Raw genomic sequence first — 27,529 nt, 5'->3', positions numbered from 1 at the left:
GCTTACACATAGGTGGGGGCCCTGTCAACATAGGTGGGGGCCCTGTCAGTAATGCCAATCCAGGTTCCGGCTTATTGAATATCGATGTTCTTGCTTACCAGTTCATCAGTTTGTGGGTTTGGTTGCATACCCGTCAACCTCGGAAACTAAAGGACCACGCTTCAGATGGGACTGGGGCGGTGTGGTGTGTTTACACTTTAACCCTACCCTTGATTAGGATGGACGTAATTAATGGATGGGCAGTTATGGACGGTATTTAACTTCTGTAATGATGTTGACCGAAAGAGAAGGGCGACCCCACATGTACAATTACAGGTTCTGTAAGAGGGTGTTCGCTCAGCTAATAATTAATCATGAAAAGTTAATACAGTAGCATCGATCTGAGGATCGAAGTACAGTTCGAGGGTTGGCTGGTAGAAGTCAGGTCGTTATGCTTTAGTTATATTTGAAATATCGCCTTCTAGCAACCAGGTTTTGGAGAGAGAGAGAGAGAGAGAGAGAGAGAGAGAGAGAGAGAGAGAGAGAGAGAGAGAGAGAGAGAGAGAGAGAGAGAGAGAGAGAGAGAAGTTTACTGTTGGTCACAAAGAACGTAGTCTGGACAAAATGACGTACACGATGCTATACTGATACGCAAACAAGTAGCCTGGCTTTTCTTATGTACCGGAAATGAAGACTCGTTAGCAGACGACACTTACAGAAAACTTGACGTGCACGATAGGAGGCGGACACGATATCACGCATGTGACTGAAGGTCGGAATGGACGGTCTTTTGCATTCCAGTGGCCGTTGTTGTTGGTTGCCGTGTTGCCTTGGTGATAGTTACATACGTGCAGAGAACTTTGAATGAGATGCAAAGTATACGATTGTAATCGGTTTTTTTTTCTTGGAGTGTCTTCGTGCTTGACTGTTGTTGAATAGGATTTGACATTATAGGAGACAAAAATAGGTTGATTGAGAAGTTACGATCAGTGAATGAGTAAATAAGGCGTCTGATTTTCTTTCAAAAAAGACTTTTAAAGGATTTTTAGACCATTTCTGTATAAACCACAACAACGCCAAGACTGTCATTATCATCATCATGATGATCTTAATCAGGCCTGACAGTAGCAGCAGCAGCAGCGCCGTCATCACCATCATCATCATCATCACCATCATCATCATCATCATCATCATCATCATCATCATCATCATCATCATCATCATCTTTGTTGTTATTTCCTGTTCAACACAACTGCTGTTCACATCATTTCGTTTGACCTCTGACGTACCTCTTCCAGATTTGAACTGATGTTTTCTTGTTGTTGTTTTCTAGTCCTATTGCTTCTAACATCTTACATTCATTCAAAATGGCTGCTCTTTGTTTGTTTGTTTGTTTGTTTGTTTTTCGTTTTTGTTTTTTGGATTTGTTTGTTTGTTTGCCCAATGTTCCGCAGAACGGACCATCCAACTCCTCCAACGGGCCACGGTCCGGCAGCGGTTACACGCGCAAGGCCATCGAGATCGTCCAAGACAGCGACGAGATCACTGTCGTTGTTAAGGGCGACGTGAGGATTCAGAGCGAGATGGACAACAACGCCCCGGACACACCCAAACGCTTCATCATCTCCAGCAAGCACGCGCCCAATCCCACCTCCTCCACTGCCTCCCAGACCTGTCCGGAACGCCAATCGCCGGACAAGACTGACGGTCAACTACTACCCAAAGACAAAGGCTCCCAGGACCACCACGTGGATGTGGATGTTTCGGACACGGAGGAGGGTAAGGACAGAAACCTGGGAACTCCGAAGAAGATATGCGGCAGCCCGACCACCGGTTGGAGGAGCTCGGACCGGAGAGGGTCCATGGTCAGTCCCAAGAAGTTCGCCAAGCTGCACAACCTGATAGACGCGAAGACGTCGGCGGACGTTCTGCATCAGAAGATTAATGAGGTACGGGAGGGATGTGTAATGGTTTTGTGAGTGTAGTGATGTGTGTTGTGTTTGTCGGGGCGGAGGCGGGGGAAAAGGCACGTGTGTGCGTGTGTGTGTCTGTGTGTGTACTTGCGTGCGTGCATCTTCTCTCTCTCTCTCTCTCTCTCTCTCTCTCTCTCTCTCTCTCTCTCTCTCTCTCTCTCTCTCTCTCTCTCTCTCTCTCCACCTTATTGAGCTTTAGTATGGAGCCTAATAGCTAAGCATACGGGTCCAGTCTATCAGGTTCAAAGCTACCCTTATATGGCCTGGGAACACAGCGTACCTGCTCCAAACTCCAGAGTGTATGGAAGATTTCAGCGTTACGTTCTCTGATTGGCTTATCTTTTTTACATGTGTGTCAGGGCCATAAACTGGGATCCCAATCGATCGCAGCCAATGGTCCTGGGATTCTTTTTGTTTAAAGTGATATACTGGATTTATATTGGTCGATTTCACTACACACACACAATCACTCAGTCATTCGCCCAGTACTAAAAAGATGTATTTTCTAACACAGTTTTTTTAAAAGATAAACAAGAAATGTATTACGTTCAGACAAACAAACAGGACGTCACTACACATTTACCACCGTTACCTTCCACAAACATAGAGTACAAAAAAGACGATCTGAAACACAAGAAAACAAAACGTATAGTTTGGAAAAGGCAATAGCCTAATACTAAAACCAAAACAGTTGACTTTTCCCCTGCCTAGCTGGGGGGTTTCCTATTGATGCTCAGATGATGAGATCAAAACCCAGGAAGAAGTCGTTCACCCTTCCTCAAAAATAGCCCCAAATATGGTACTTGATTCACATTGAGCACATGAAAACAATTTGCCCTCAAAAATAATATGACAATTCCCAAAAATCCAAAACTCAAAACAAAATTTTGACCCCAACCTAAGATGACGCCATCATCTAATTAGGCCCACCAAAGTTCAAAAATGTCTTGTAAATAGTCACATCTTCAAAAAAGAAATAAAATAATGACATCGAAGTTCAATGCTCAAAAAGTACGAAGTAGCTATTCTGTCTTCAGGAGTGAGGTCTAGAATTCTTTATGATCCAACTGGCTGGTTCGGATCACTATACGGACTGTTGTCAAACACTTAAAAGTCTTTAGAGTCCATTGCCAACTGGGTATGTTTTACTTAACAGTCTGTAGTTCATTCATGTCAAGTTCAGAACATCTGAGTCATGGTTGGTGGCGCAAACCCCATCTGGCGACGCCCCCGTAATCGTGTATTGAGCACACGTCTCCTCTGGGTTGGCCCACCGTCCCTCAACATCAGTTTGGCAACAGCACTGCAGGTGCCTAAACATATGTTATACCGAAACCCCATACAGTAATATAAATTCCGCTTAACATAAAGTTCCGTAAATATCACATTCACCAATAAAAACATGATGCCCTAACCCTAAGTTTACAACAGTTCAAAAGCCTGGAAGTTCCTTAAAATTTATATGAACATTTTGCCAAAGCCCAAACAATCCAATTCGTATGCAATATTCACAAGTTTCCCAGTTGCACAACAAAAATTAGTCAAAATTTGGTACAACCATTCAAATATGTCACACGTGACCTCATTGGAAATAATGAATCAAAACAAGTTCACAATAAATCAAATTTCCAACATTTGATTTGAATTTCACCATCTGAGAACATGTTTCTTACTGAAGGTCATTTCCTTCTTGGTCTGACTTCCTAGTCAGCCATATTTGAATATTGTTACCTCCATGTTTCACCCTCTAAACCTTGCTAACTCAAAATGTTAAAATTCGGGTATTTCCAAACAAGAGAACTCAATTGAAATATGCTACACCTCTATCTCACCAAACCCTACGAGAAATGTAATAATTTCAAGACAATGACACAAACAACTATCCATTCATTCTACAACATGGCTATCTGAGGAGAAAAGAAATACTCACAAGTCCCATACATCAGGGTCCACCTGTGCAAGTCCAAGAATTCAGCCCAAGCTTCTCTGTCCGTTAACTTCACCCAACCATAGAAATGAAATTCACTACGATTTCAAACAAGAAATACATTAGTGCCCGCATGGGGAAGAAAATAATTTCTTCACAGATGCCTCCAAGGAGCACAGAGAATTGCCGGAGACCTCCTCCCTCTCAGACAGCCAGAGGAAAAGTGAAAAAGCAGGAAGAAAGAGAAATCTGGGTAATGACAAGTTCCTGTCCTAGAACATTCTAGAACATTCTAGAAATACTGGTTTAAAAAGCTGAATGAAAATATAAGGTTACACAACCACATGTCCCATGGAGGGCGGGGGGTATGGAGTAACACATAGTGTTTTGCTCACAACATTCCCACCCATGCAGAGCCGCGCTATGGGTACGCATTACCGTGAAGCTGGCAGTCAGTGCTACCAAATGTCGTCTGTGTCTACCACTCGGTGGTGACTTAATGTGGGTCTATGTAAGCAGATGCCAGCGCAAGCAATCTGATGCAGAGTCAGGAGGCGGTTTGGTACAAGAGAACCTTAGAGGCCACAGCCTCGGCCGTCTAAGGGATCTGTGTGTCTGGAGGCACATTTGGTTTCTGAGGTTCAAGCGGAGCTGTTGCCTCTGCTCCCAAGTTCCCGTGTCTGGAGGCGTTTTTGGTATGGTAGCAAACCTGTAGGTTGGGGCCTCTGCCTTTCAGGATGCCAGGACTACAAAATGTGTGTCTTGGGACACATTTAGCTTAAGATTCCAGAAGTGGATCTGTGCTGTGCTGAGTCTGCTGCAAGCACACTAGAACCAGCTCGCAACAGTTGAGGTGAACAAATTGGTGACCAAGACCATCATCGGTTTCTCTCCGAGTGATGGGTGTGGGCGGAGAAAGTCTCCCAGACTGAGAGCATTCTCCCTTCTGTAGCGGATGAGACTAGACATCTCTTCCTTGAGAGTGTCACAACCTTCAAACACGTGTGTGAGGTGTCCAGTCTTGCCACACTGACAGACTACCTTGTCCCAGTAGATGCGGCTGCTGACCGTGCGCAAGCGACGCAACAGGCTCATGGGTCTCGGGGGGAGTGGGAGGTGGTGCCCTTTCCTATTGTAGGGGAGGTGTATCCATCCTCTCTCTTCACATGTTTGTGACAGTGTCTGCTCTCTTTCCTCTCTTTTTAGCTTGGCTAGCAGCAGTTTGGCTTCCTGGCAGGAGAGGGGGGGGGGGGGGGAGTTTGCCCAGTCGGTAGAGGCGCTGGCTTTAAAACCGGTTGTTACTATCAGCGTGGGTTCAACCCCCAAGTTCGGCGCGGGATGTGTGTCCCAGAGTCAACTTCTTGCAGACTCTCCTCGGTGTCCGAACACCCCCGTGTGCACGCATGCGCACGATAAAGATCCCAGGGTCACAGCGAAAGCCTCAGGCCTTGGAAACACGAATACATGCATGCAAACATATGAAGCCCGGGTGTCCGTTCGGCCAACAGCCAAAAAAGTAACCATTTCAGCACTGACCCAAGACGACCCAACCCGGTCCCTAGCCCATTTCAGGTCTCCTCTAGCAGCCGGCAGCCAGCTGTCTACATCCCCCCCCCCCCCCCCGCATTTTTATTTTTTATTTTCATACAAAGCCGGGTTTTCCCGTGTAACATGCCCCTAATGGCTTTGCCGTGAGGGCGTAAAACTTTCATTTCATCAACCACATGTCCCGTTGGCCCAGTGGTAACAACGCCCACCCCACAACTCAGAGGACCCCGGTTCAAACCCCACTCAAGCCTATATTTTTATCCCTGTAATAATACATTTTTGTTTTGTGTGTGTTCGTTTGTATGTGTGTACATCAATTCCAGTTTTTCTTTATTTTTTCTCAAATTTATTTTCTAATTATTTACAATGTCAACCTGTGGCTTGACAATGTGCGTTACGTTCTTTGATTGGCTTATCGTTTGCTAGGCCACCATGTTGTAAAACAACTCGGTTCGAAAAGTAAAAAGCATATATCTAAAGTTTGTCAACAAATAGTAAAATAAAAAAATAACACAGAACGTTTTATTATCACTTTCTTAGATGATCTGGGTACATTGCTTTGTTTGAATCTCTACTTGCAATAAGGAAGTTTCGTTCCGCTTGCCATGGGGATTTGACCTTGACCTTTCAGCGTCCCTGCCGGAAGCTTCGGCAAAATCTCTGGAACTGGATCAACTCATAGCTTCGCCATAATGGTCAATAAACACTGCGTCTATGGCGTGTGTTCGAGCGACTCTAGGTATGCACATCGACCAGACATGCAAGGAGGAAAGTTTCTTTATTTCCCCCAGCCCAGGAAAGGGCTAGAAAGGTGGATGAAACTGTGCGGACGACCGACCGAAGGGAAACGAAAATTCACCGTCGATTCTGTTTAATACCAAAGTCTTTGGTAAAGACTCGTACATCCGATCCCTGCAACCGCTTCATCTCTAGAAAGGGAACTTTTTATTAAGCATAAACAAGTCGCGTAAGGCGAAAATACAATATTTAGTCAAGTAGCTGTCGAACTCACAGAATGAAAGTGAACGCAATGCCATTTTTCAGCAAGACCGTATACTCGTAGCATCGTCAGTCCACCGCTCATGGCAAAGGCAGTGAAATTGACAAGAAGAGCGGGGTAGTAGTTGCGCTAAGAAGGATAGCACGCTTTTCTGTACCTCTCTTTGTTTTAACTTTCTGAGCGTGTTTTTAATCCAAACATATCATATCTATATGTTTTTGGAATCAGGAACCGACAAGGAATAAGATGAAAGTGTTTTTAAATTGATTTGGACAATTTAATTTTGAACATAATTTTTATATTTTTAATTTTCAGAGCTTGTTTTTAATCCGAATATAACATATTTATATGTTTTTGGAATCAGCAAATGATGGAGAATAAGATAAACGTAAATTTGGATCGTTTTATAAATTTTTATTTTTTTTTACAATTTTCCGATTTTTAATGACCAAAGTCATTAATTAATTTTTAAGCCACCAAGCTGAAATGCAATACCGAACCCCGGGCTTCGTCGAAGATTACTTGACCAAAATTTCAACCAATTTGGTTGAAAAATGAGGGCGTGACAGTGCCGCCTCAACTTTCACGAAAAGCCGGATATGACGTCATCAAAGACATTTATCAAAAAAATGAAAACAACGTATGGGGATTTCATACCCAGGAACTCTCATGTCAAATTTCATAAAGATCGGTCCAGTAGTTTAGTCTGAATCGCTCTACACACACACACACGCACACACGCACACACGCACACACGCACATACACCACGACCCTCGTTTCGATTCCCCCTCGATGTTAAAATATTTAGTCAAAACTTGACTAAATATAAAAACGGCAGGCTCCAAAGAAAAGATCACTGCCGGCCCATCAACAACTTATGAAGAAGGCAAGAACAGATCTGCCTGCAAGATCGCCCACTATTTACAGGTAAGAGAACGCCGCTGACTGTTTTTATTTTTGATGACTTTCCGGCTGAGAAGGAAAATATGTGTTCTCGAACTGCATTCTGCTGTGTGTGTGTGTGTGTGTGTGTATGTGTGTGTGTGAGTATGTGTGTGTTTGTGTGTCTGTTTGTGTGTCTCTGTGAGTGTGACTGTGTGTGTGACTGTGTGTGTGACTGTGTGTGTTTGTTCACGAGTCAGTGTGTTTATGTCGAGATCTGTGTCTGTATAACTGTATTAAAAACAAGTTTAGTCTGAATCGCTCTACACACACACACACACAGACACACACACACACGCACACACACCACGACCCTCGTTTCGATTCCCCCTCGATGTTAAAATATTTAGTCAAAACTTGACTAAATATAAAAATTGCTTTTATGTGGTAATTGACAGATAATGAAACTTAAAGGTAGGCTTGGAGATAATTATTTGACTGATAAGTAAGTATGCATAATTTGCAGTTAGTTATTCAAACATTTTGTTTAAATCAGGCGTGCAATAACTGAATAAGATGTTCCCAATGTTACTGCTGGTGTTACTGTTAGGCTTGGTCAGTTTGATGCAGTGTCCTATCATGTACAGAACTGAGAGACTGTATTAAGCTGAACATATGAGCTGAAATCTTCTGATGTATGTTTTTGCATTACCTGGCTAGTTATCATACATGTTTTGTAGCTGAATTTGTTGTGGTAGTGTCATTTCTTATTTGTATAGATCTCATACTCATTGACTCATAGTCATACATGCATGTATGTGCAGAAACTTTGGACCTGGCTGAAGCAGAGACTGTGAGTGAGATTGAAGAGACTACACAAATTCTGAATGGTAAGCAAAATGAATTAAAAAACCCAAGAAGTGTAGGTTATTGGAACGTTTCATTATTGACAAAACAAAATGTCGACCCAGTGGTCTTTTAAGTAGGCACAGACAAACACTTATGATACAACTAATGAATTGCAAAATGAAGAGTTGTTTTGTTTATTTGGTGTCTGCTCATAAACTACTGTGTGAACAAAACTCAACAATACATGTAGTTATATACTGATAACAAAGTGACAGTAAGAGGTATTTTCTTAGTTTTGCTTTCCCAATGATTGTTTCAGAGAGATCACCCAAGAAAGAAAACTCTCAAGTGAGAGATACTGGGCCGCAGACTCCAACCTTGCTGCGGTATGCTTTGACGAAAGAGCGAGACCTCCAGAAGCAGACTATGGTTACTATGGGAACCCAGACAAGCGTGACAGGTGAGTTTTTCTTTAAAAAAATGAAAGTTCAGTTAATTTCAAGAAATTCACATGGAATGTTTTATTCAGTATGAAGTTCTACGTACACGCCTTACTTAGTGGGCATACTGAGCAGCGAAAGGCAGCTAGGAGTTCAGTATGCAATTTGAATACAGTATGGATGAACCAGACAGTGGATGCTCATTTTAAGTATATCATGTACCAGAAACATACTATGCCGTGACAGCTTTCTCAAGTAAAACTGAAATTATTTTTTTTTTGATGAGTGAGAGTCTGTGTTTTTATTGCAGTTTTGAAGAAAGGGGTGGTGTTTGCTGCATTGTCAGATGATGACTTGAATGGTGGCGTTAAACAGCTGCGGAGGAACCTGTTCAAGAAGAGCGCATTTGAAAGTGACAAAAAGTGCAAATACCGGTGAGAAAAGACTTACATATCTTCTTATTTATATTTTGTGGGTGTGAAAGATCTGTAAAAAGATTTATAGCTGTACATTAAAAAACAGACGCCCGCTTCTAACTGAAATGTAGCTACTAAGCAAGTGACTGACAGCACTCTTCTTCAACTTTATAATTTTTTTCAAACATTATAATATCCTTATTTACTCTTTTACACATCAATTTGTCATTTTGCTTTTAATCAGGTTTGACTCTGGCTTCCTGGAAAGTGCGATAACTCTCATTGCGGTTCATTCGTTCATTTTTTTGATAGAGCATGTAAACGTGTCCTTCATTCATGACAGCCTATTTGGTGAGTAGTGTATGTTATATGATAACCTTGCATAATAAGCTACTCACAAAAAGTTAAGGATCACTTGCACACAAATTCATAACTTTCCAAAATTAATAAGAAAGCCAATGCGTTGGTATTTGGCAAACGTTTAATTCAATGCTTTAGTGATAACGATACAACATTTCCTTCAATTTCGAGCAATCGTTTGGTCTGTACATTTTATCAAAGTGTGTACGTATCGAAATTTAATTTCACAAAGTCGTTGAAATCACAAGACATGGCATTCAGATGCTCCCAAAAGTTCAGTAATGCGTGTAACCGCCCTGGCTGTTCTGGCACTCGACGCAGCGAGTCCTCGTAGAGTTGACCAGGGTGGTAAAGATCCTCTGTGGAAGCGCCTGCCACTCAGCCTGCAGCATCTGGTAGAGGTGCTGGACATCCATGGGAGGGGGGTGGTTGCTCCTCACTTTGCGATCCAACTCATCCCAGAGGTTCTTTCGGGTTGCGATCGGGACTGCATGCTGGCCACTCCATTCTGTTGACTCCAGACTGCTGCAGGAAGTCGTTGACCACCCTTGCCCTGTGGGGGCGAGCGTTGTCATCCTGGTAGACAGCCTGCGGTCCCATCTGCTGCAGTGTTTAGGCACCGCCAGCGGTCGAAGGATCTCATCCCGGTATCGGAGGCCAGTCAGGTTACCCTGTACATGAAACAAGGGTGTTCTGTGGTGAAGGCTGAAGGCCCCCCAGACCATTATAGAACCTCCACCAAAGGCCACCTTTTCTTGGACAGTGGCGTCAATGTAGCGTTCCCCTTGGCGCCTCTAGACCCTCAGTCGGTCGTCGTTGTGGTTCAGGGGGAAGCGTGATTCATCACTGAACAGGACCTGGGACCATTGCTGACGTGTCCACCTCACCTGACGTCTGCAGAAGGCGCGGCGTGCTGCCCTATGGGCTGGAGTTAAGCGTGGCCGTACAGCTGGGCGACGAGAACGGAGGTTAAACCCATGAAGGCGATTCCGTATGGTCTGCTGGCTGATGTTGGTGTTAGTAGCCACCCTCAGCTGCCTTCGAATAATGCTGGAAGAGGCTGTTCTTGTTTGCAAGGCTAGTCGTTCAATGAGACGATCTTCACGTGGAGTTGTCTTCTTTGGTCGCCCAGGTCTGCGTCTTTCCTGAACCTTCCAGTGGCTGTGAAACGTTGAATCAGTCTGACAATGACCGAGATGGACACGTGAAGTCGCCTGGCCACTTCTCGCTTGGGGACACCATCTTGGAACCGCTCAACAGCTCGTCCCCTCTCAAACTCGTTCAATTTTCGTCGTGGAGGCATTGTCAGATAATGCCTAATACTGGTGGTATGTCTTCTCAAAAAGCCAAGCAAGTGACAGCATCCCACACATAAACAGCAGTGCTTGCACGTGCATAATGGTTTTTCCATGTGGCTTGTGCAATGTGTTCGGGCTGAACGGTCCAAAACAAGGTCCTTTTTCGCAAGTTTCCGCTTTTTCTTTTGCTACCAAGCTCAGTAGTAGAGAATCCCGTGCAATTTTCCCACTAACACAACATCGCCCACTTACAGCTGAACAAGAATTCATAACAATTTGGTTTGACTGAGAAATAAATAACAGTAGGGAACTGATTTCATTGAGCACCTGTTTTCTCATAGTGATCCTTAACTTTTTGTGAGTAGTGTAGAATACAAGTGTGAGACGTGCGGCTCACCGCCACTTGTAGAACCCCGTGACTCAGATTATTTTGAAGTTTCATGATGTACATTTTGGGACTAGCACTAGCAGTAGCTTCTTCTTATTATTCTAGTTTCCACCCGCCTTCATCTTTTTGAAGATTCTGGTGTACTTGGAGTTAGCTGCAGCAATACGTGGAGGGGGGGGAGGGGCTGAGTAGGGTTTTGGGAGTGGGAAGAGGGGGTGGGTGGATCCGATCAGAGAGGGCAGGGGGGGGGGGGGGGTTGGGGGTGAGAAGATGGGGGGGGGGGGGGGTGTGTCTAAATCAGGGTCTTCACTCTTGAATGCATCCACGAGGCTGATGTTACTGCCTGTGGTGGGAGGGCGTTCCACTCGTCAATGGTGCGAGGGAAGAAGGGCTGTTTTCTGTATATTGTCTTACAGGCTGGGAGTTGGTAGGCCTCAGTGTGTGAAGAGCGCTTTGAGCTAGTGGGGGGGGGGGGGGGGGGAGGGGGAGCTGTGGGCCGGTTTCATGGCGGAGTTGATGGTAATTTCGCCGTTGTGGTATTTATAGAAGATATGAAGGAAGTATGTCAGCCAAAATAAACTTCAATAGAAATGTTTCTCCACAAATGTTAAGATGTACAATTATGTAGAGAGAGAGAAGCATGTCAAGATCTTGCAACTGAAGCTGATTTGTAATGTAATTCGGTCGATTTTACCCCCAATTTCGTAAACGCACCGTGACTGAGTGGTTACGCCCCTTCAAGATCGTGGGCATTCAAGAACGATTTTGTGTTGAAACAAATTTCACAGTCAAAATTCGATTTCTCATCAGAATTAGACTCCCAAGTCCAAGGGTGGAATGCATGGTCCAAATTTGGATTAGCAGCATTTGGAGGGGAGGGGTAATAGTCAGTTTCTGTGTCTGACCGTGACTGTCAGATAAAGAAAAAGCCCGCTTACGATCTACTCCAGTCCTACCTCACGGGGGATAACCGGTCAAAGGCCGAACAGAAGCCGAAGGCCGCTCATGACACGTGTGGAGGCAAGTTTTGTCTGTTTTCTAGGTATTGTTTGATTTATGTCGGGATTTAAGGTAAGCTACTGATTCAGCGATGACTAAATTTATTTCTCGATGCATAAAAAGTCAGGGAGCGATTGATATTTGCCCGTAAATAGCCTTCAAAGCTGAAAATGTCCGCGATCGAGCACCGGAAATGGCTGTTCGATGGGTTTTGCAAGTAGAAATGTGCTTTATTTCACCAAATCAGCTCGTATTTGGTGTGGGTACGGGATTCTAGAGGACGAAGGAGTCATAAGAGGTGCAAAGAAGTGCTATTTGGGAGTAGAATAAATCTTCCGAGACAGTAGACAAGAGAAGGTCATATTTGAGAGATGCGCGTAGGCCGATTGTCTTTCCGACAAGCGAATGATACAGCAGATTAATCATTCGTTTTGACCAGAAACCTAGTCTCTAGTTTTTGGCTCACGAAGTGTAGCCTATGCGATCGTAACTTTGTCTGTCTGTGCGTTTGTGCGTGTGTGTGTGTGCGTGTGTGTGTGTGTGTGTGTGTGTTTTAGTCCAGGCATCTTAGCCACTTTAGTGAAGGGAACGTTGAAGTGACAATGACTAGGTTTAAAATGTCTCTTATCAGAAAGTTCAACCTCAGTCCTTTGATGTTTATTAAACACATTTTCATATAAAGTTGGCGCTTCATATGGAAAAGTGGCTTTGAAATTGACCCTAATCCTTCTTTGGGCTCTGTAAATGTCGTTTGGGGCTATGGTTGTAAAACGGTATCTACTGGTCACCCCAATGTATAAACTGAAAACTCTTTCTGCACCAGAACACGCAGAAAGGATTGTATCTGCCCGTAAATAGCCTTCAAAGCTGAAAATGTCCGCGATCGAGCACCGGAAATGGCTGTTCGATGGGTTTTGCAAGTAGAAATGTGCTTTATTTCACCAAATCAGCTCGTATTTGGTGTGGGTACGGGATTCTAGAGGACGAAGGAGTCATAAGAGGTGCAAGTATATTACGGTCTGATGCTTTTCAAAATCCCCAACCACTAACACCTTCAAAACGGACATTAACTGACACTGTTGTTTTTCCCTATATAATCCTTACTATTTTTCCGAGACGTCGTCGTGTTGTGTATTTAGCTTGCCACAACCTCATACATGGTCCTAAAAGTTAAAGTTGAAGAAAATACTAAAGATAAATGAACAAGCTGACGCAGTGTCATTCGCACCGTGAATCCCCCCATGGGAACATACTAAAGTCTGGTTCCAAATAGGCTCAATTTCCTTCTATTTCTTTGTATTTCTGCCTCGTAGGGGTAGGGGTGTTCAAACCAAAGGCACCTTTAAACCAAAATTCAAATCACACATCTTACAATACTAAGACACTCAGCAGTGAAAGGGTGTCTGCTGGTAAAAAATTCCAAACAATCCTAAAAGTACTTCACTACTAAACGTGCTTTTAAAAAGAGCCGTTATTTTTCCCTCTATAATCAGTATTGTGTTTTCTGCGAACATGTAGTCTATTTAGATGGTTGTCATGTGCACATGAGTTGCTAAAGCGTTTTCAGTTGGGCATATGTCGAAAAGCAAAGAATTAGCCCTTTGAAAACCATCAGAACTGTCACACAAAAATAACATTTACCTATCTCACCAACTGACCAAACATAGGGCTTTTCCTTATGTATTATGTATTGTCGTGTTTTTTGTAGCATACTTGTGAAAACAGCCACCACTGTTGTAAATGATACTTTAAAGAGCATTATTTCATTTTTACAGTTGAAGGACAACCTGGACTGCCGTATATTACAGCTGTTTTACAATCAGCCAAAATTTTCTTAACAAATGTATGTTAAGAACAACTCCCATAGTGAAATTGAAGGAAAACAAAGTGAAAATCCCCCTGCCATAGAGGAGCTAAAGAATCAACAATAAACGACTGCATGGATAGCTTGATGCACGAATGCATTGCGGACATGTTTGTCTCCAACCAAGAGAAAGTTCCAAAAAATCCCTTTTGTGCTTCTTATTATACAGTGACGTCAAAGACAGCCTTTTCTGCTGTTCATACATTCAGGGGTTATGGTTACACTAAACGACGTAGTTGTAGCCATACTGCCATTCAGATTTATTTTTTCCTTGCGAGCAGTCACAGGGTGTTTGTGCTGTCTGCCAACCGTTAGATGACCCCGCCCAAGTCTGTTAAGGGACCGTTTGACCGTTATAGAACGCGTCTTTTTGATTTTTTGGCACAGTTGGAAACGGTTGATTTTTATCCCTACCATTGTTTCCAAACATTATATAGGAATGTTTTGTGAACAACGGATAATAGCCGCTACTCGCATGTGTAGCAAAAGTGAGCGTACATACTCACCCTGGTCGTCCAGCCGTTGTCCGTTGCCCGTCTTTATCTGTCTGTACTGAACATTACCTTTGGATATTTCTCCAACGCTATGAAGTGAAGAAACACCAAATGTTGCAAAATGTTGTATGACCCCAAGAGCTCAAAAAAGATACTTGAGAACCTTGACCTTACCATAAGGTCAAGGTCACAGGGAGAATTAATGTGGTCTAAAAACTGCAAAATTTCACATTGTGCCAGTTTTCTGGAAAACAAATTAAAAACAGCGGGCTTAGTTTTGTATGGTATACAAGAAAAAGAAAGCCTTATCTTCTGATACCATTTTGGTTGACCTCGCTTCAATGTCAAGGTCAGAGGAGCCCTTCAAAGTTGAATTATAGACATATTTTGATGTGAGCTTGCCCCTTTAACTTTACTATGGACGATATCTCTTACAAACTTAAACACTGAGTGGGGCGTTTGTTAGAATTTCATAGTGAGCCACATCTGGTCACATATCGTTAGGGTCAAGGTCACATTGACCCCTATGAAAAATGTGACCAAGCCGGGTAAAGAAATCCATCTGTCTTGGTAAAAAATCTTAACAAAGCAAAGCCCATGCGACTCTCATGCTTGACCTTTGTCTTAAAGTGACCTTGACCTTCAGGTGACCTTGAAGGTGAAGGTCTAACAACTGAAGCTGGCAAGGACATTGTACACTATTAGAACTGGTTTACAGATTTTTCCTACCAAATTACACATGACCTTTGGCCAAGGTCAAGATCATCAAAGGTCACACATCACAAGGCTATCAATTCAAGACATAGGAAGCATAAACATACTTATTGGCACTTTCTACAAAGAGACATTGTCACTTTTAGTGATTCAATTGCCCGTTTCAGTCACATTTCATAAGGGGCAAAGTGACCTTGACCTTGATGATATGTGACTAAATGTGGCTCAATATCAGTATATAACATGTGCCCCACACAATTATGAAGTTTGAAAGATTTTTTTCATAGTTCAGGGTCAAGGTCACTTCAAAACATGTATACAATTCAACTTTGAAGGACTCCTGTGACCTTGACATTGAAGCGAGGTCAACCAAAATGGTATCAGAAGATAAGGCTTTCTTTTTCTTGTATACCATACAAAACTAAGCCCGCTGTTTTTAATTTGTTTTCCAGAAAACTGGCACAATGTGAAATTTTGCAGTTTTTAGACCACATTCATTCTCCCTGTGACCTTGACCTTAAGGTAAGGTCAAGGTTCTCAAGTATCTTTTTTGAGCTCTTGGGGTCATACAACATTTTGCAACATTTGGTGTTTCTTCACTTCATAGCGTTCGAGAAAAATCCAAAGGTAATGATTTGTACAGACAGATGAAGACGGGCAACGGACAACGGCTGTACGACCAGGGTGAGTATGTACGCTCACTTTTGCTACACATGCGAGTAGCGGCTATTATCCGTTGTTCACAAAACATTCCTATATAATGTTTGGAAACAATGGTAGGGATAAAAATCAACCGTTTCCAAATGTGCTAAAAAATCAAAAAGACGCGTTCTATAACGGTCAAACGGTCCCTTAACAGACTTGGGCGGGGTCGTCTGACGGTTGGCAGACAGCACAAACACCCTGTGACTGCTCGCAAGGAAAAAATAAATCTGGATGGCAGTATGGCTACAACTACGTCGTTTAGTGTAACCATAACCCCTGAATGTATGAACAGCAGAAAAGGCTGTCTTTGACGTCACTGTATAATAAGAAGCACAAAAGGGATTTTTTGGAACTTTCCCTTGGTTGGAGACAAACATGTCCGCAATGCATTCGTGCATCAAGCTATCCATGCAGTCGTTTATTGTTGATTCTTTAGCTCCTCTATGGCAGGGGGGTTTTCACTTTGTTTTCCTTCAATTTCACTATGGGAGTTGTTCTTAACATACGTTTGTTAAGAAAATTTTGGCTGATTGTAAAACAGCTGTAATATACGGCAGTCCAGGTTGTCCTTCAACTGTAAAAATGAAATAATGCTCTTTAAAGTATCATTTACAACAGTGGTGGCTGTTTTCACAAGTATGCTACAAAAAACACGACAATACATAATACATAAGGAAAAGCCCTATGTTTGGTCAGTTGGTGAGATAGGTAAATGTTATTTTTGTGTGACAGTTCTGATGGTTTTCAAAGGGCTAATTCTTTGCTTTTCGACATATGCCCAACTGAAAACGCTTTAGCAACTCATGTGCACATGACCACCATCTAAATAGACTACATGTTCGCAGAAAACACAATACTGATTATAGAGGGAAAAATAACGGCTCTTTTTAAAAGCACGTTTAGTAGTGAAGTACTTTTAGGATTGTTTGGAATTTTTTACCAGCAGACACCCTTTCACTGCTGAGTGTCTTAGTATTGTAAGATGTGTGATTTGAATTTTGGTTTAAAGGTGCCTTTGGTTTGAACACCCCTACCCCTACGAGGCAGAAATACAAAGAAATAGAAGGAAATTAAGCCTATTTGGAACCAGACTTTAGTATGTTCCCATGGGGGGATTCACGGTGCGAATGACACTGCGTCAGCTTGTTCATTTATCTTTAGTATTTTCTTCAACTTTAACTTTTAGGACCATGTATGAGGTTGTGGCAAGCTAAATACACAACACGACGACGTCTCGGAAAAATAGTAAGGATTATATAGGGAAAAACAACAGTGTCAGTTAATGTCCGTTTTGAAGGTGTTAGTGGTTGGGGATTTTGAAAAGCATCAGACATCAGGCAGATACAATCCTTTCTGCGTGTTCTGGTGCAGAAAGAGTTTTCAGTTTATACATTGGGGTGACCAGTAGATACCGTTTTACAACCATAGCCCCAAACGACATTTACAGAGCCCAAAGAAGGATTAGGGTCAATTTCAAAGCCACTTTTCCATATGAAGCGCCAACTTTATATGAAAATGTGTTTAATAAACATCAAAGGACTGAGGTTGAACTTTCTGATAAGGGACATTTTAAACCTAGTCATTGTCACTTCAACGTTGTTCTCTTATTTGCTTGGACTATTGTGCGTGTGTATGTCTGTGGTAGAAACTTTAACATTTCCGAGTCTATGTGTGAGTGGTTATCCAAGACTATGGATAAAGCTCGCATAAGATTACGTCACGGTCAAAAGTGTTTGACGTCAATTAATGCATCATGACGGCATGCCTCCCTGTAGTCTTTCTCTCTCGCGTGGTGTGTGTCGTCTCGGTCATTGTTATTTTGAGCGGGCCGAGACTATTTGGCAGTCGTGTCCCTGTAAGTAGGCTACATGCAGACAGACAGATCTAGATCTAGTGTCTCTCTTTCTTGCACAGTGTCACCTAAGCTTACTGTGTGTGTGGGTGTGTATGTGTGACGGAGTGATTGAGTTTGTGTTACTGTTTGTCTATTTCTTACGTGAGCCTTGAAGGCTTCGCCTCTTGTTATGAATGAGTTTTTTAATTAAAACAATCACGAGAACTCTCTCGCTTAGCCTAATGGCTGTTCGATGGGTTTCGCAAGTAGAAATGTGCTTTATTTCACCAAATCAGCTCGTATTTGACATCGGTTTGGTATATATATATATTTTCTAATCCTACCGCGAACTGGATAGCAGACGCGGCACGACTGTTGCACCACACTTTGAAGTAATCCCACACTTTGAAGTAAATTACTTCAAAGTGTGGGGATGTGCCCCAGACTTTGAAGTAAACGCATTTTTTTACTTCAAAGTGTGGGGGGATCTTCCCACACTTTGAAGTAAACTCAGTTTTTACTTCAAAGTGTGGGGGGATCTTCCCACACTTTGAAGTAACTTACTTCAAAGCGTGGGACTTTTGCATCGCCTGTTTGAGCCTGATGATTTTGTCCAAAAAAATGGCAAAGTCTTTTGGATGAGTGAACAGAAAAAGTGAGCGAGCCAAGAAACATAGCGATGTTTGTTATCCCATTGTTGAGTGTGACGAAAACTCGTGGTGACGATTTTAAAACATGTTGGGTCACGCATGGTCCAATCTTACATGGTCCAACCTTACATGGTCCAACCTTACATGGTCCAACCTTACATGGTCCAATCTTACATGGTCCATATATGTAAGATTGGACCATGTAAGATTGGACCATGTAAGGTTGGACCATGTAAGGTTGCACCATGTAAGGTTGGACCATGTATTATTGGACCATGTAAGATTGGACCATGTAAGGTTGGACCATGTAAGATTGGACCATGTAAGGTTGGACCATGTAAGGTTGGACCATGTAAGATTGGACCATGTAAGGTTGGACATGTAAGGTTAGACCATGTAAGATTGGACCATGTAAGATTGGACCATGTAAGGTTGGACCATGTAAGGTTGGACCATGTAAGATTGGACCATGTAAGTTTGGACCATGTAAGGTTGGACCATGTAAGATTGGACCATGTAAGGTTGGACCATGTAAGGTTGGACCATGTTATATTGGACCATGCAAGGTTGGACCATGCAAGGTTGGACCATGCAAGGTTGGACCATGCAAGATTGGACCATGTAAGATTGGACCATGTAAGATTGGACCATGTAAGGTTGGACCATGTAAGGTTGGACCATGTAAGATTGGACCATGCGTGACCCAACATGTTTTAAAATCGTCACCACGAGTTTTCGTCACACTCAACAATGGGACATTGCTTAAAGCCTGATAACAAACATCCCCATGTTTCTTGGCTCGCTCACTTTTTCTGTTAACTCATCCAAAAGACTGCCATTTTTTTTGACAAAATCATCAGGCTCAAACAGGCGATGCAAAAGTCCCACGCTTTGAAGTAAGTTACTTCAAAGAGTGGGAAGATCCCCCCACACTTTGAAGTAAAAACTGAGTTTACTTCAAAGTGTGGGAAGATCCCCCCACACTTTGAAGTAAAAACTGAGTTTACTTCAAAGTGTGGGAAGATCCCCCCACACTTTGAAGTAAAAAATGGGTTTACTTCAAAGTGTGGGGCACATCCCCACACTTTTAAGTAATTTACTTCAAAGTGTGGGATTACTTCAATCAATCAATCAATGAGGCTTATATCGCGCATATTCCGTGGGTACAGTTTTAGGCGCTCTGCAGTGATGCCGTGTGAGATGAAATTTTATACGGCCAGTAATTGCAGCCATTTCGGCGCATATTTACCTTTCACGGCCTATTATTCCAAGTCACACGGGTATAGGTAGACAATTATTAACTGTGCCTAAGCAATTTTTGCCAGGAAAGACCCTTTTGTCAATCGTGGGATCTTTAACGTGCACACCCAATGTAGTGTACACGGGGGGGAGTTCGGACACCGAAGAGAGTCTGCACACAAAGTTGACTCTGAAATAAATTTCCGCCGAACCTGGGATCTAACTCACGCTGACAGCGGCCAACTGAATACAAATCCAGCGCGCTACCAACTGAGCTATATCCCCTTCAAAGTGTGGTGCAACAGTCGTGCCGCGTCTGCTATCCAGTTCGCGGTAGGATTAGAAAATATATATATATATACCAAACCGATGTCAAATACGAGCTGATTTGGTGAAATAAAGCACATTTCTACTTGCGAAACCCATCGAACAGCCATTAGGCTAAGCGAGAGAGTTCTCGTGATTGTTTTAATTAAAAAACTCATTCATAAAAACTAGAGACTAGGTTTCTGGTCAAAACGAATGATTAATCTGCTGTATCATTCGCTTGTCGGAAAGACAATCGGCCTACGCGCATCTCTCAAATATGACCTTCTCTTGTCTACTGTCTCGGAAGATTTATTCTACTCCCAAATAGCACTTCTTTGCACCTCTTATGACTCCTTCGTCCTCTAGAATCCCGTACCCACACCAAATACGAGCTGATTTGGTGAAATAAAGCACATTTCTACTTGCAAAACCCATCGAACAGCCATTTCCGGTGCTCGATCGCGGACATTTTCAGCTTTGAAGGCTATTTACGGGCAAATATCAATCGCTCCCTGACTTTTTATGCATCGAGAAACAAATTTAGTCATCGCTGAATCAGTAGCTTACCTTAAATCCCGACATAAATCAAACAATACCTAGAAAACAGACAAAACTTGCCTTCACACGTGTCATGAGCGGCCTTCGGCTTCTGTTCGGCCTTTGACCGGTTATCCCCCGTGTACCTATAGAGCGGCAGCGCTGTGTGTCATTTTGGGGTTGAGGGGGTGAGGCCTGAGAAGAAAAAAAGAGGAGTTGATGGTGTAACCTTCCTCTAAAAATGGATTGTTTTGAAAGAACGAACAAAGCTCAAAATAGAGAATACCTGTTACTACATGGCTTGGCGTGTCCTACCATTTTAAGCAGTTTGTTGTCTTTTTAAATATTGAACTGCCAGTGAAAGCAAAGAGACTTCACTTTAGAAAGCATAGCGAGACGTGTGGGTTCTTAAAATCCTTGCAGACGAAGCAATGAGCACAAAAGTGTTCCCGCAATGACCTTTGTCTCATTGAGTGGGTGACTCAGCATTATAAGCAGTGAAAAATTAGTTTCATGCAAGACTTTTTTTGACGCGACCTCATTCACAAGAACTGGGGTTAAAACAATAATGTATCGATTGATCACTGGACTTCCCTTCTTTGAGCCATTTGACGCCAGAAGCCGACAAAACTTCATATTTAGGCGGCCAGCCGAGACTACAAAATAGTGCATGTTTGTGTGCGTTCAATCATAAAAACTAAAAGGAATTCTAACCAGAATCGATTGATACATAAATGTTATTTGTATTTTTGACCAAAATATGAAATTTTACACAGATCTTGACAGTCATTGTTCACCTCGACCGCGAGCTCGTTCTCGGAGGAACACTGACTGTCTTGATCTGTGTAAAATGTCATATTTTGGTCAAAAATACAAATAATGCTATTGCACTGAACGACCCTCGCGCAAGTTCTCAAAAGCGTGGTTACCCCTTGCACATCCGGTCGACAGGTACATGTGCATTTTGGAATGTCAAGGACGACAGAAAGTAGAGCCAGCTATGATGTATTTCGTGCACCCTTATTTATCCACTATTTTATGTGTTATAAGAGTGCAATGGTTACATCATAGATGTAACAAGAGAACAATTGAAATTACAAGAAATATACCTTGAGTACATTTACAGAGACAAAGAAGGGAGGTCATGGGATAGCTATACACCATTCCTGCAACATTTTATTAACTATGATATGCATACTTTCAAAAGAAGAGAGCAAATACATATTTAGCAAACACTGTGCCCCAACAATTTTTCGGTTTTGTGTGTGAGTGTGTTACATTAACCATACCAGCTACCTAGATATGGTAATAATATTGTTTAGGTTTTGTGTGTGAGTGTGTTACAATAACCATACCAGCTACCTAGATATGGTAATAATATTGTTTAGGTTTTGTGTGTGAGTGTGTTACAATAACCATACCAGCTACCTAGATATAGTAATAATATTGTTTAGGTTTTGTGTGTGAGTGTGTTACAATAACCATACCATCTACCTAGATATAGTAATAATATTGTTTAGGTTTTGTGTGTGAGTGTGTTACATTAACCATACCAGCTACCTAGATATGGTGATAATATTGTTTAGGTTTTGTGTGTGAGTGTGTTACATTAACCATACCAGCTACCTAGATATGGTAATAATATTGTTTAGGTTTTGTGTGTGAGTGTGTTACATTAACCATACCAGCTACCTAGATATGGTAATAATATTGTTTAGGTTTTGTGTGTGAGTGTGTTACATTAACCATACCAGCTACCTAGATATGGTGATAATATTGTTTAGGTTTTGTGTGTGAGTGTGTTACATTAACCATACCAGCTACCTAGATATGGTAATAATATTGTTTAGGTTTTGTGTGTGAGTGTGTTACATTAACCATACCAGCTACCTAGATATGGTAATAATATTGTTTAGGTTTTGTGTGTGAGTGTGTTACATTAACCATACCAGCTACCTAGATATGGTAATAATATTGTTTAGGTTTTGTGTGTGAGTGTGTTACATTAACCATACCAGCTACCTAGATATGGTAATAATATTGTTAAAGTTTTGTGTTCCTATGTTGAAGGTTACCCAGCAGCATGATGGACAGACTTTTGGCCAATACCTCAAACCATGGGGATCTGCCTGGAAGTTCTGTGATACTATGACCTGATACCTCAAACCATGGGGATCTGCCTGGAAGTTCTGTGATACTATGACCTGATACCTCAAACCATGGGGATCTGCCTGGAAGTTCTGTGATACTCTGACCTGATACCTCAAACCATGGGGATCTGCCTGGAAGTTCTGTGATACTATGACCTGATACCTCAAACCATGGGGATCTGCCTGGAAGTTCTGTGATACTCTGACCTGATACCTCAAACCATGGGGATCTGCCTGGAAGTTCTGTGATACTATGACCTGATACCTCAAACCATGGGGATCTGCCTGGAAGTTCTGTGATACTCTGACCTGATACCTCAAACCATGGGGATCTGTCTGGAAGTTCTGTGATACTCTGACCTATGTGGAGGAGTACCAGATCCCTCCCCAGGACATCCTCATGAAAATGCAGGATGTCTTCCTCCGTGATGATGGGAACGTTTTGTACACATGTTAGTTGTAGCAGACTGTTAGTACCAGACTCCCCGATGAGTGAAGATACTACACGAGAAACATGCCACATTTATTTTGAAAATGCGCTTACCGTCGACCTTGGTGGTTAACCAATTCAAGGGGCAACACTCTGCACAGTCAATCTGTCGAAGCTCGATGAAGGTTTCGAATCGCAAATAACTCAGAGCACGTACAGTCCTTTCTCCGAGTTTAAATGAGGTCTGTATGAAAGATCATCACTTTTTAGCTCAACGCTACACTGGAATTTACCAACAGAAATTAAAACAAGAGTTTTGTGACGAAAGCGCGACACACTTGAGACAGCCCACACAAAAGTAGATCTGACACAAAACCTGACCACACAGTTACGCCTATCCAAATGCGCGTTGCAAAATGTGCGTTTTGAATCTTCTTTTTTATCTGGCGGTACTGACAATATCGTTATTGAAACAATCCCAGTGCACTAAGGGATTTATAGAGCAAATCTCGAAAATAATTATTGAACTCAGCGCTATGCGCTTCGTTCAATAATGAATTTTCTCGATTTGCTCTATAAATCCCTTAGTGCACTGGGATGTCTCAATAACTTGAATAATAATATTAGTAATAATAATAATAATAATAATTGTCAGTAAGTACTGGTGTCACATGACTGATGTGAACCAGTTGATTGGCTAATGGCGATGCGCTAAAACTGTTAGCGCACTCTTGGAGTGCGCTAACTTTTCCACAGAGCGTATTCTTCCGCCCTTTGCCTAAGCGAGACTGTGCTCTCATCCTCAGAATTAATTAATGACATGTAGCTTATATTCTCCACAATACCAAAATACTATAAATTCCTGCTTCTCAATTAAAGCAGAAGTGGTTTTTTTCTGACAGATTGCATGTGCCTGTGCCACAGTTGCCACTGATCTAAAAATAGAACCCGCTGTGTCTATTTTTCAGTTTCGACTTGCGAAGAATCTTCTCATAATTATGCCGTAGCTTATTACCCACATTACCAAATGATGAGTAAGTATACAATTCCCAGCAGCTAACAGAAAACACAAGTGTTATTCCGATAACGTACCACTGAACCAGATCAGCATCATGTTTGGAATATATACGTAGCAGACTAGATTACACTGAAATACGACTGCATCAGTTCAGTAAATGAATGGTTTTCGAATTATTATTTCAAGGCAACAACAATCGGAATCGAAAACGTGTAGGGTTAAGAACGTTCTTACCATGTATAAAACGTAGCCTGCCTCATGCGTGCAGACGAGCAATTGTTGTTTTTGAAATGAGACTGCAGTGCAGTGCCGTGGTTCGCTTGCCCTAGCCGCCCTAGCAGACGACATAAACCTCGCAGCAAATTAACATGTTGGGCAAATGGGAACAAGCAAACGATGGGGACATACTACGTGTAGGGTTCACAGCATTCTTACGGTTCATATATAATAGTACCAGTCTCCCCGATGAGTGAAGATACAACAGAAGAAACATACCACATTTGTCACATTTACTTTGAAAATCCGAGTCTGCTAACCGTGGCCTTGGCCGGAGTCAATTCAAGGGGCAACACTCTGCACAGTCAATCTGTCGAAGCTCGATGAAGGTTTCGAATCGCAAATAATTAAGAGCACAGTCCTTTCTCCGAGTTTAAATGAGGTCTCTGTGAAAGATCATCACTTTTTAGCTTAACGCTTCACTGGAATTTACCAACGGAAATTAAAACAAGAGTTTGCGTGTGACGAAAGCACGACACACTTGAGACAGCCCACACAAAAGTAGATCCAGTGACACAAACCTGACCACACAGTTACGCCTATCCAAATGCGCGTTGCAAAATGTGCGTTTTGAATCTTCTTTTTTCTCTGGCGGTACTGACAATATCGTTATTGAAACAATGCCAGTGCACTAAGGGATTTATAGAGCAAATCTCGAAAATAATTATTGAACTCAGCGATATGCGCTTCGTTCAATAATGAATTTTCTCGATTTGCTCTATAAATCCCTTAGTGCACTGGGATGTCTCAATAACTTAAATAATAATAATGTCCATAATTATATAACACTTTCTACCCCACCTATGTTCACCAAGTTTTTTTAGTCGAGACCAGCTGTGCTGCAGCAGGTCACTCAGAATTGTAGTAACTGTGTAGTAACTGTGTAGCAACACGATGGAATGCAGGCCTTAAAGGTTTAATAAAGGTTTTTTCTGTGTATTCACATGACTAACCTCAGCTTAACTAGTTTGTACGACAATGTAAATGAAATTTTTGCTGCTGCCGAAGCATTGATCTAGCAAGTCTGTGAAAGTCTCTCATCGTCTCTCTGACCCCCCCCCCCCCCCCCCCTCCTCCACCGGGATCTCCCCGATATTGCAGTCCTTCCCGTCCTCTGCCACATCCTCTAATTATTTTGCTGCATTTTTTCCTCTTTTGTGTGTGTGTGTGTGTGTGTGTGTGTGTGTGTGTGTGTGTGTGTGTGTGTGTGTGTGTGTATAAAAATTGTATCTTGTCTGTCTTGCGTTCTCATAAGGGTATAAGTGATTTTATGACCTTGACATAAGGTGAAATAACAATTCCTATCTAGATGTACATATTTATAACCACACTTAATAATATAAGCTTGGCTTGTGTGGCCACAAATGTTTATATCGTATATACATGTCACCCTGTATTTCATTAATAAAATCTTGTTTAAACCAATGCAGGCCTTAGATCGAAGTTACAGGAAGTGACTGTGTGTATGGATATATCCGTACCAGGTCAGATAGAGCCATATGAGTGGGTACGGATATATCTGTGCCTGGGAGACAATGAGATAAGTAGGTGTACATTTCATTCAATATGATCTTCATTACTGCTTTTTTCTCTGTCAGGCCGTAGTGAGCTCCCAAGTAAAATGTATGGGGTTCCTTTTTACAGTCTTAATTTACAACTTTTTGAATCAAAAATTATGTTCATGTATAAGCATTTGTACATTGTATTCCATATTAGAGAGTCAGAGAGGGACAAAGACAGATAGAAAAAGACAGAGAGACAGACAGACAGAGAGATACACAACATGCATGTTCTAGACCTGGGGTATTTAAGAGTCTGAATTTAGAACGTTTTGAATAAAAACAAAACAAATTCCATGTGTTTATTTTATTCAATATGGTTTTCATTATTGCTTTTTTCTCTTCCAGCCCGTCGTGTGCTCACAAGAGAGATGCATGGGGTCACTGATGGGCACTAGCGTCAAGACTGGACCCCCTAGAAAAACGGAGGATCTTCTGGTACAAGCCAAGGACTTTATCGAACAGTACTTCTCTTCCATAAACAGGTGCGTGTCTGTTTGTCTGTCTGTCTGTCTGTCTGACTGTCTGTCTCTTTCTCTGTCTGTCTCTCTCTCTCTCTTTCTCTCACTCTCTCTCTCACTCTCTCTCTCTCACTCTCTCCCACTCTCTCTCTCTCTCTCTCTCTCTCTCTCTCACACACACACCCTCTCTCACTCTCTCTCTCATTCTCTCTCACACTCTCTCTCTCTCTCACTCTCTCTCTCACACACTCTCTCTCTCACTCTCTCTCTCTCGCTCGCTCTCTCACTCTCGCTCTCTCTCTCTCTCTCTCTCTCTCTCTCTCTCTCTCTCTCTCTCTCTCTCTCTCTCTCTCTCTCTCTCTCTCTCTCTCTCTCTCTCTCTCTCTCTCTCTCTCTCTCTTCCTCCTCCCCTTTCAACGCACAGAGCTTGTAAGTCGCGCCATCCAAGATATGTTCAGGGGCCAGTTTCATAATATAGCAGTGAACCGACTGACAGTCGATCGACTGCCCAGTCGATGGACTGTGGTTGATCGCCGGGTCACCGAAAAGCGCGTTTCATGAGCGAATCACCGTCACCCGCGGACAACCGCAGTCGACCGACTGTACAGTAATCCGATTGGCCGAGTCGAGGGCTAAATTTAGCAACATTACCACTTCTGTTTGCTCATTCGCACGTGGAAATGGCCGATTTCAAAGAAAAAACAAGAGGCGAAGCCTTCAAGGCTCACGTAAGAAATCGACAAACAGTAACACAAACTCAATCACTCCGTCACACACACACACACAGTACACACACACCCACCAACACACACACACACACACACACACACACACACACACACACACACACACACACACACACACACACAGAAAGAGCATAGGTGAAACTGTGCAAGAAAGCGAGACACTAGATCTAGATCTGTCTGTCTGCATGTAGCCTACTTACATGGACACGACTGCCAAATAGTCTCGGCCCGCTCAAAATAACAATCACCGAGACTTTCAGTAACGTCTGACGTCTAACCCTCGTACGTCATAATGTGACGTCAATGTAATATGACGTCTTCAAATGTTAAAGTTTCTACCACAGACATACATACATACATACATACATACATACGCACGCACGCACGCACGCACGCACGCACGCACGCACGCACGCACAGACAGATAAAAGTTAGCATCGCATAGGCTACACTTCGTGAGCCAACAAGTCTCGGCCCGCTCAA

The 27,529-nt window shown here is 42.4% G+C and overlaps 1 protein-coding gene across 1 annotated transcript in view; it reads left to right on the top strand.

Moving 5' to 3' along the window:
* The first annotated feature begins 1,078 nt into the window (after positions 1 to 1,078).
* LOC138977004 (nitric oxide synthase-like) overlaps positions 1,079 to 27,529 on the top strand; it is a 151,254-nt gene continuing 124,803 nt past the window's right edge. Inside the window, exons 1-3 of the mRNA XM_070349895.1 lie at positions 1,079 to 1,210; positions 1,434 to 1,928; positions 26,188 to 26,324. Of these exons, the coding sequence (XP_070205996.1) occupies positions 1,079 to 1,210; positions 1,434 to 1,928; positions 26,188 to 26,324 (764 nt within the window). The remainder of the gene's footprint in view (positions 1,211 to 1,433; positions 1,929 to 26,187; positions 26,325 to 27,529) is intronic.

This window comes from Littorina saxatilis, linkage group LG9 (genome assembly GCF_037325665.1).
Source record: "Littorina saxatilis isolate snail1 linkage group LG9, US_GU_Lsax_2.0, whole genome shotgun sequence".
Lineage (NCBI taxonomy): Eukaryota > Metazoa > Mollusca > Gastropoda > Littorinimorpha > Littorinidae > Littorina > Littorina saxatilis.
Note: the sequence above shows the minus strand (reverse complement) of the source record. Positions and strands in the feature narration are given on the sequence as shown.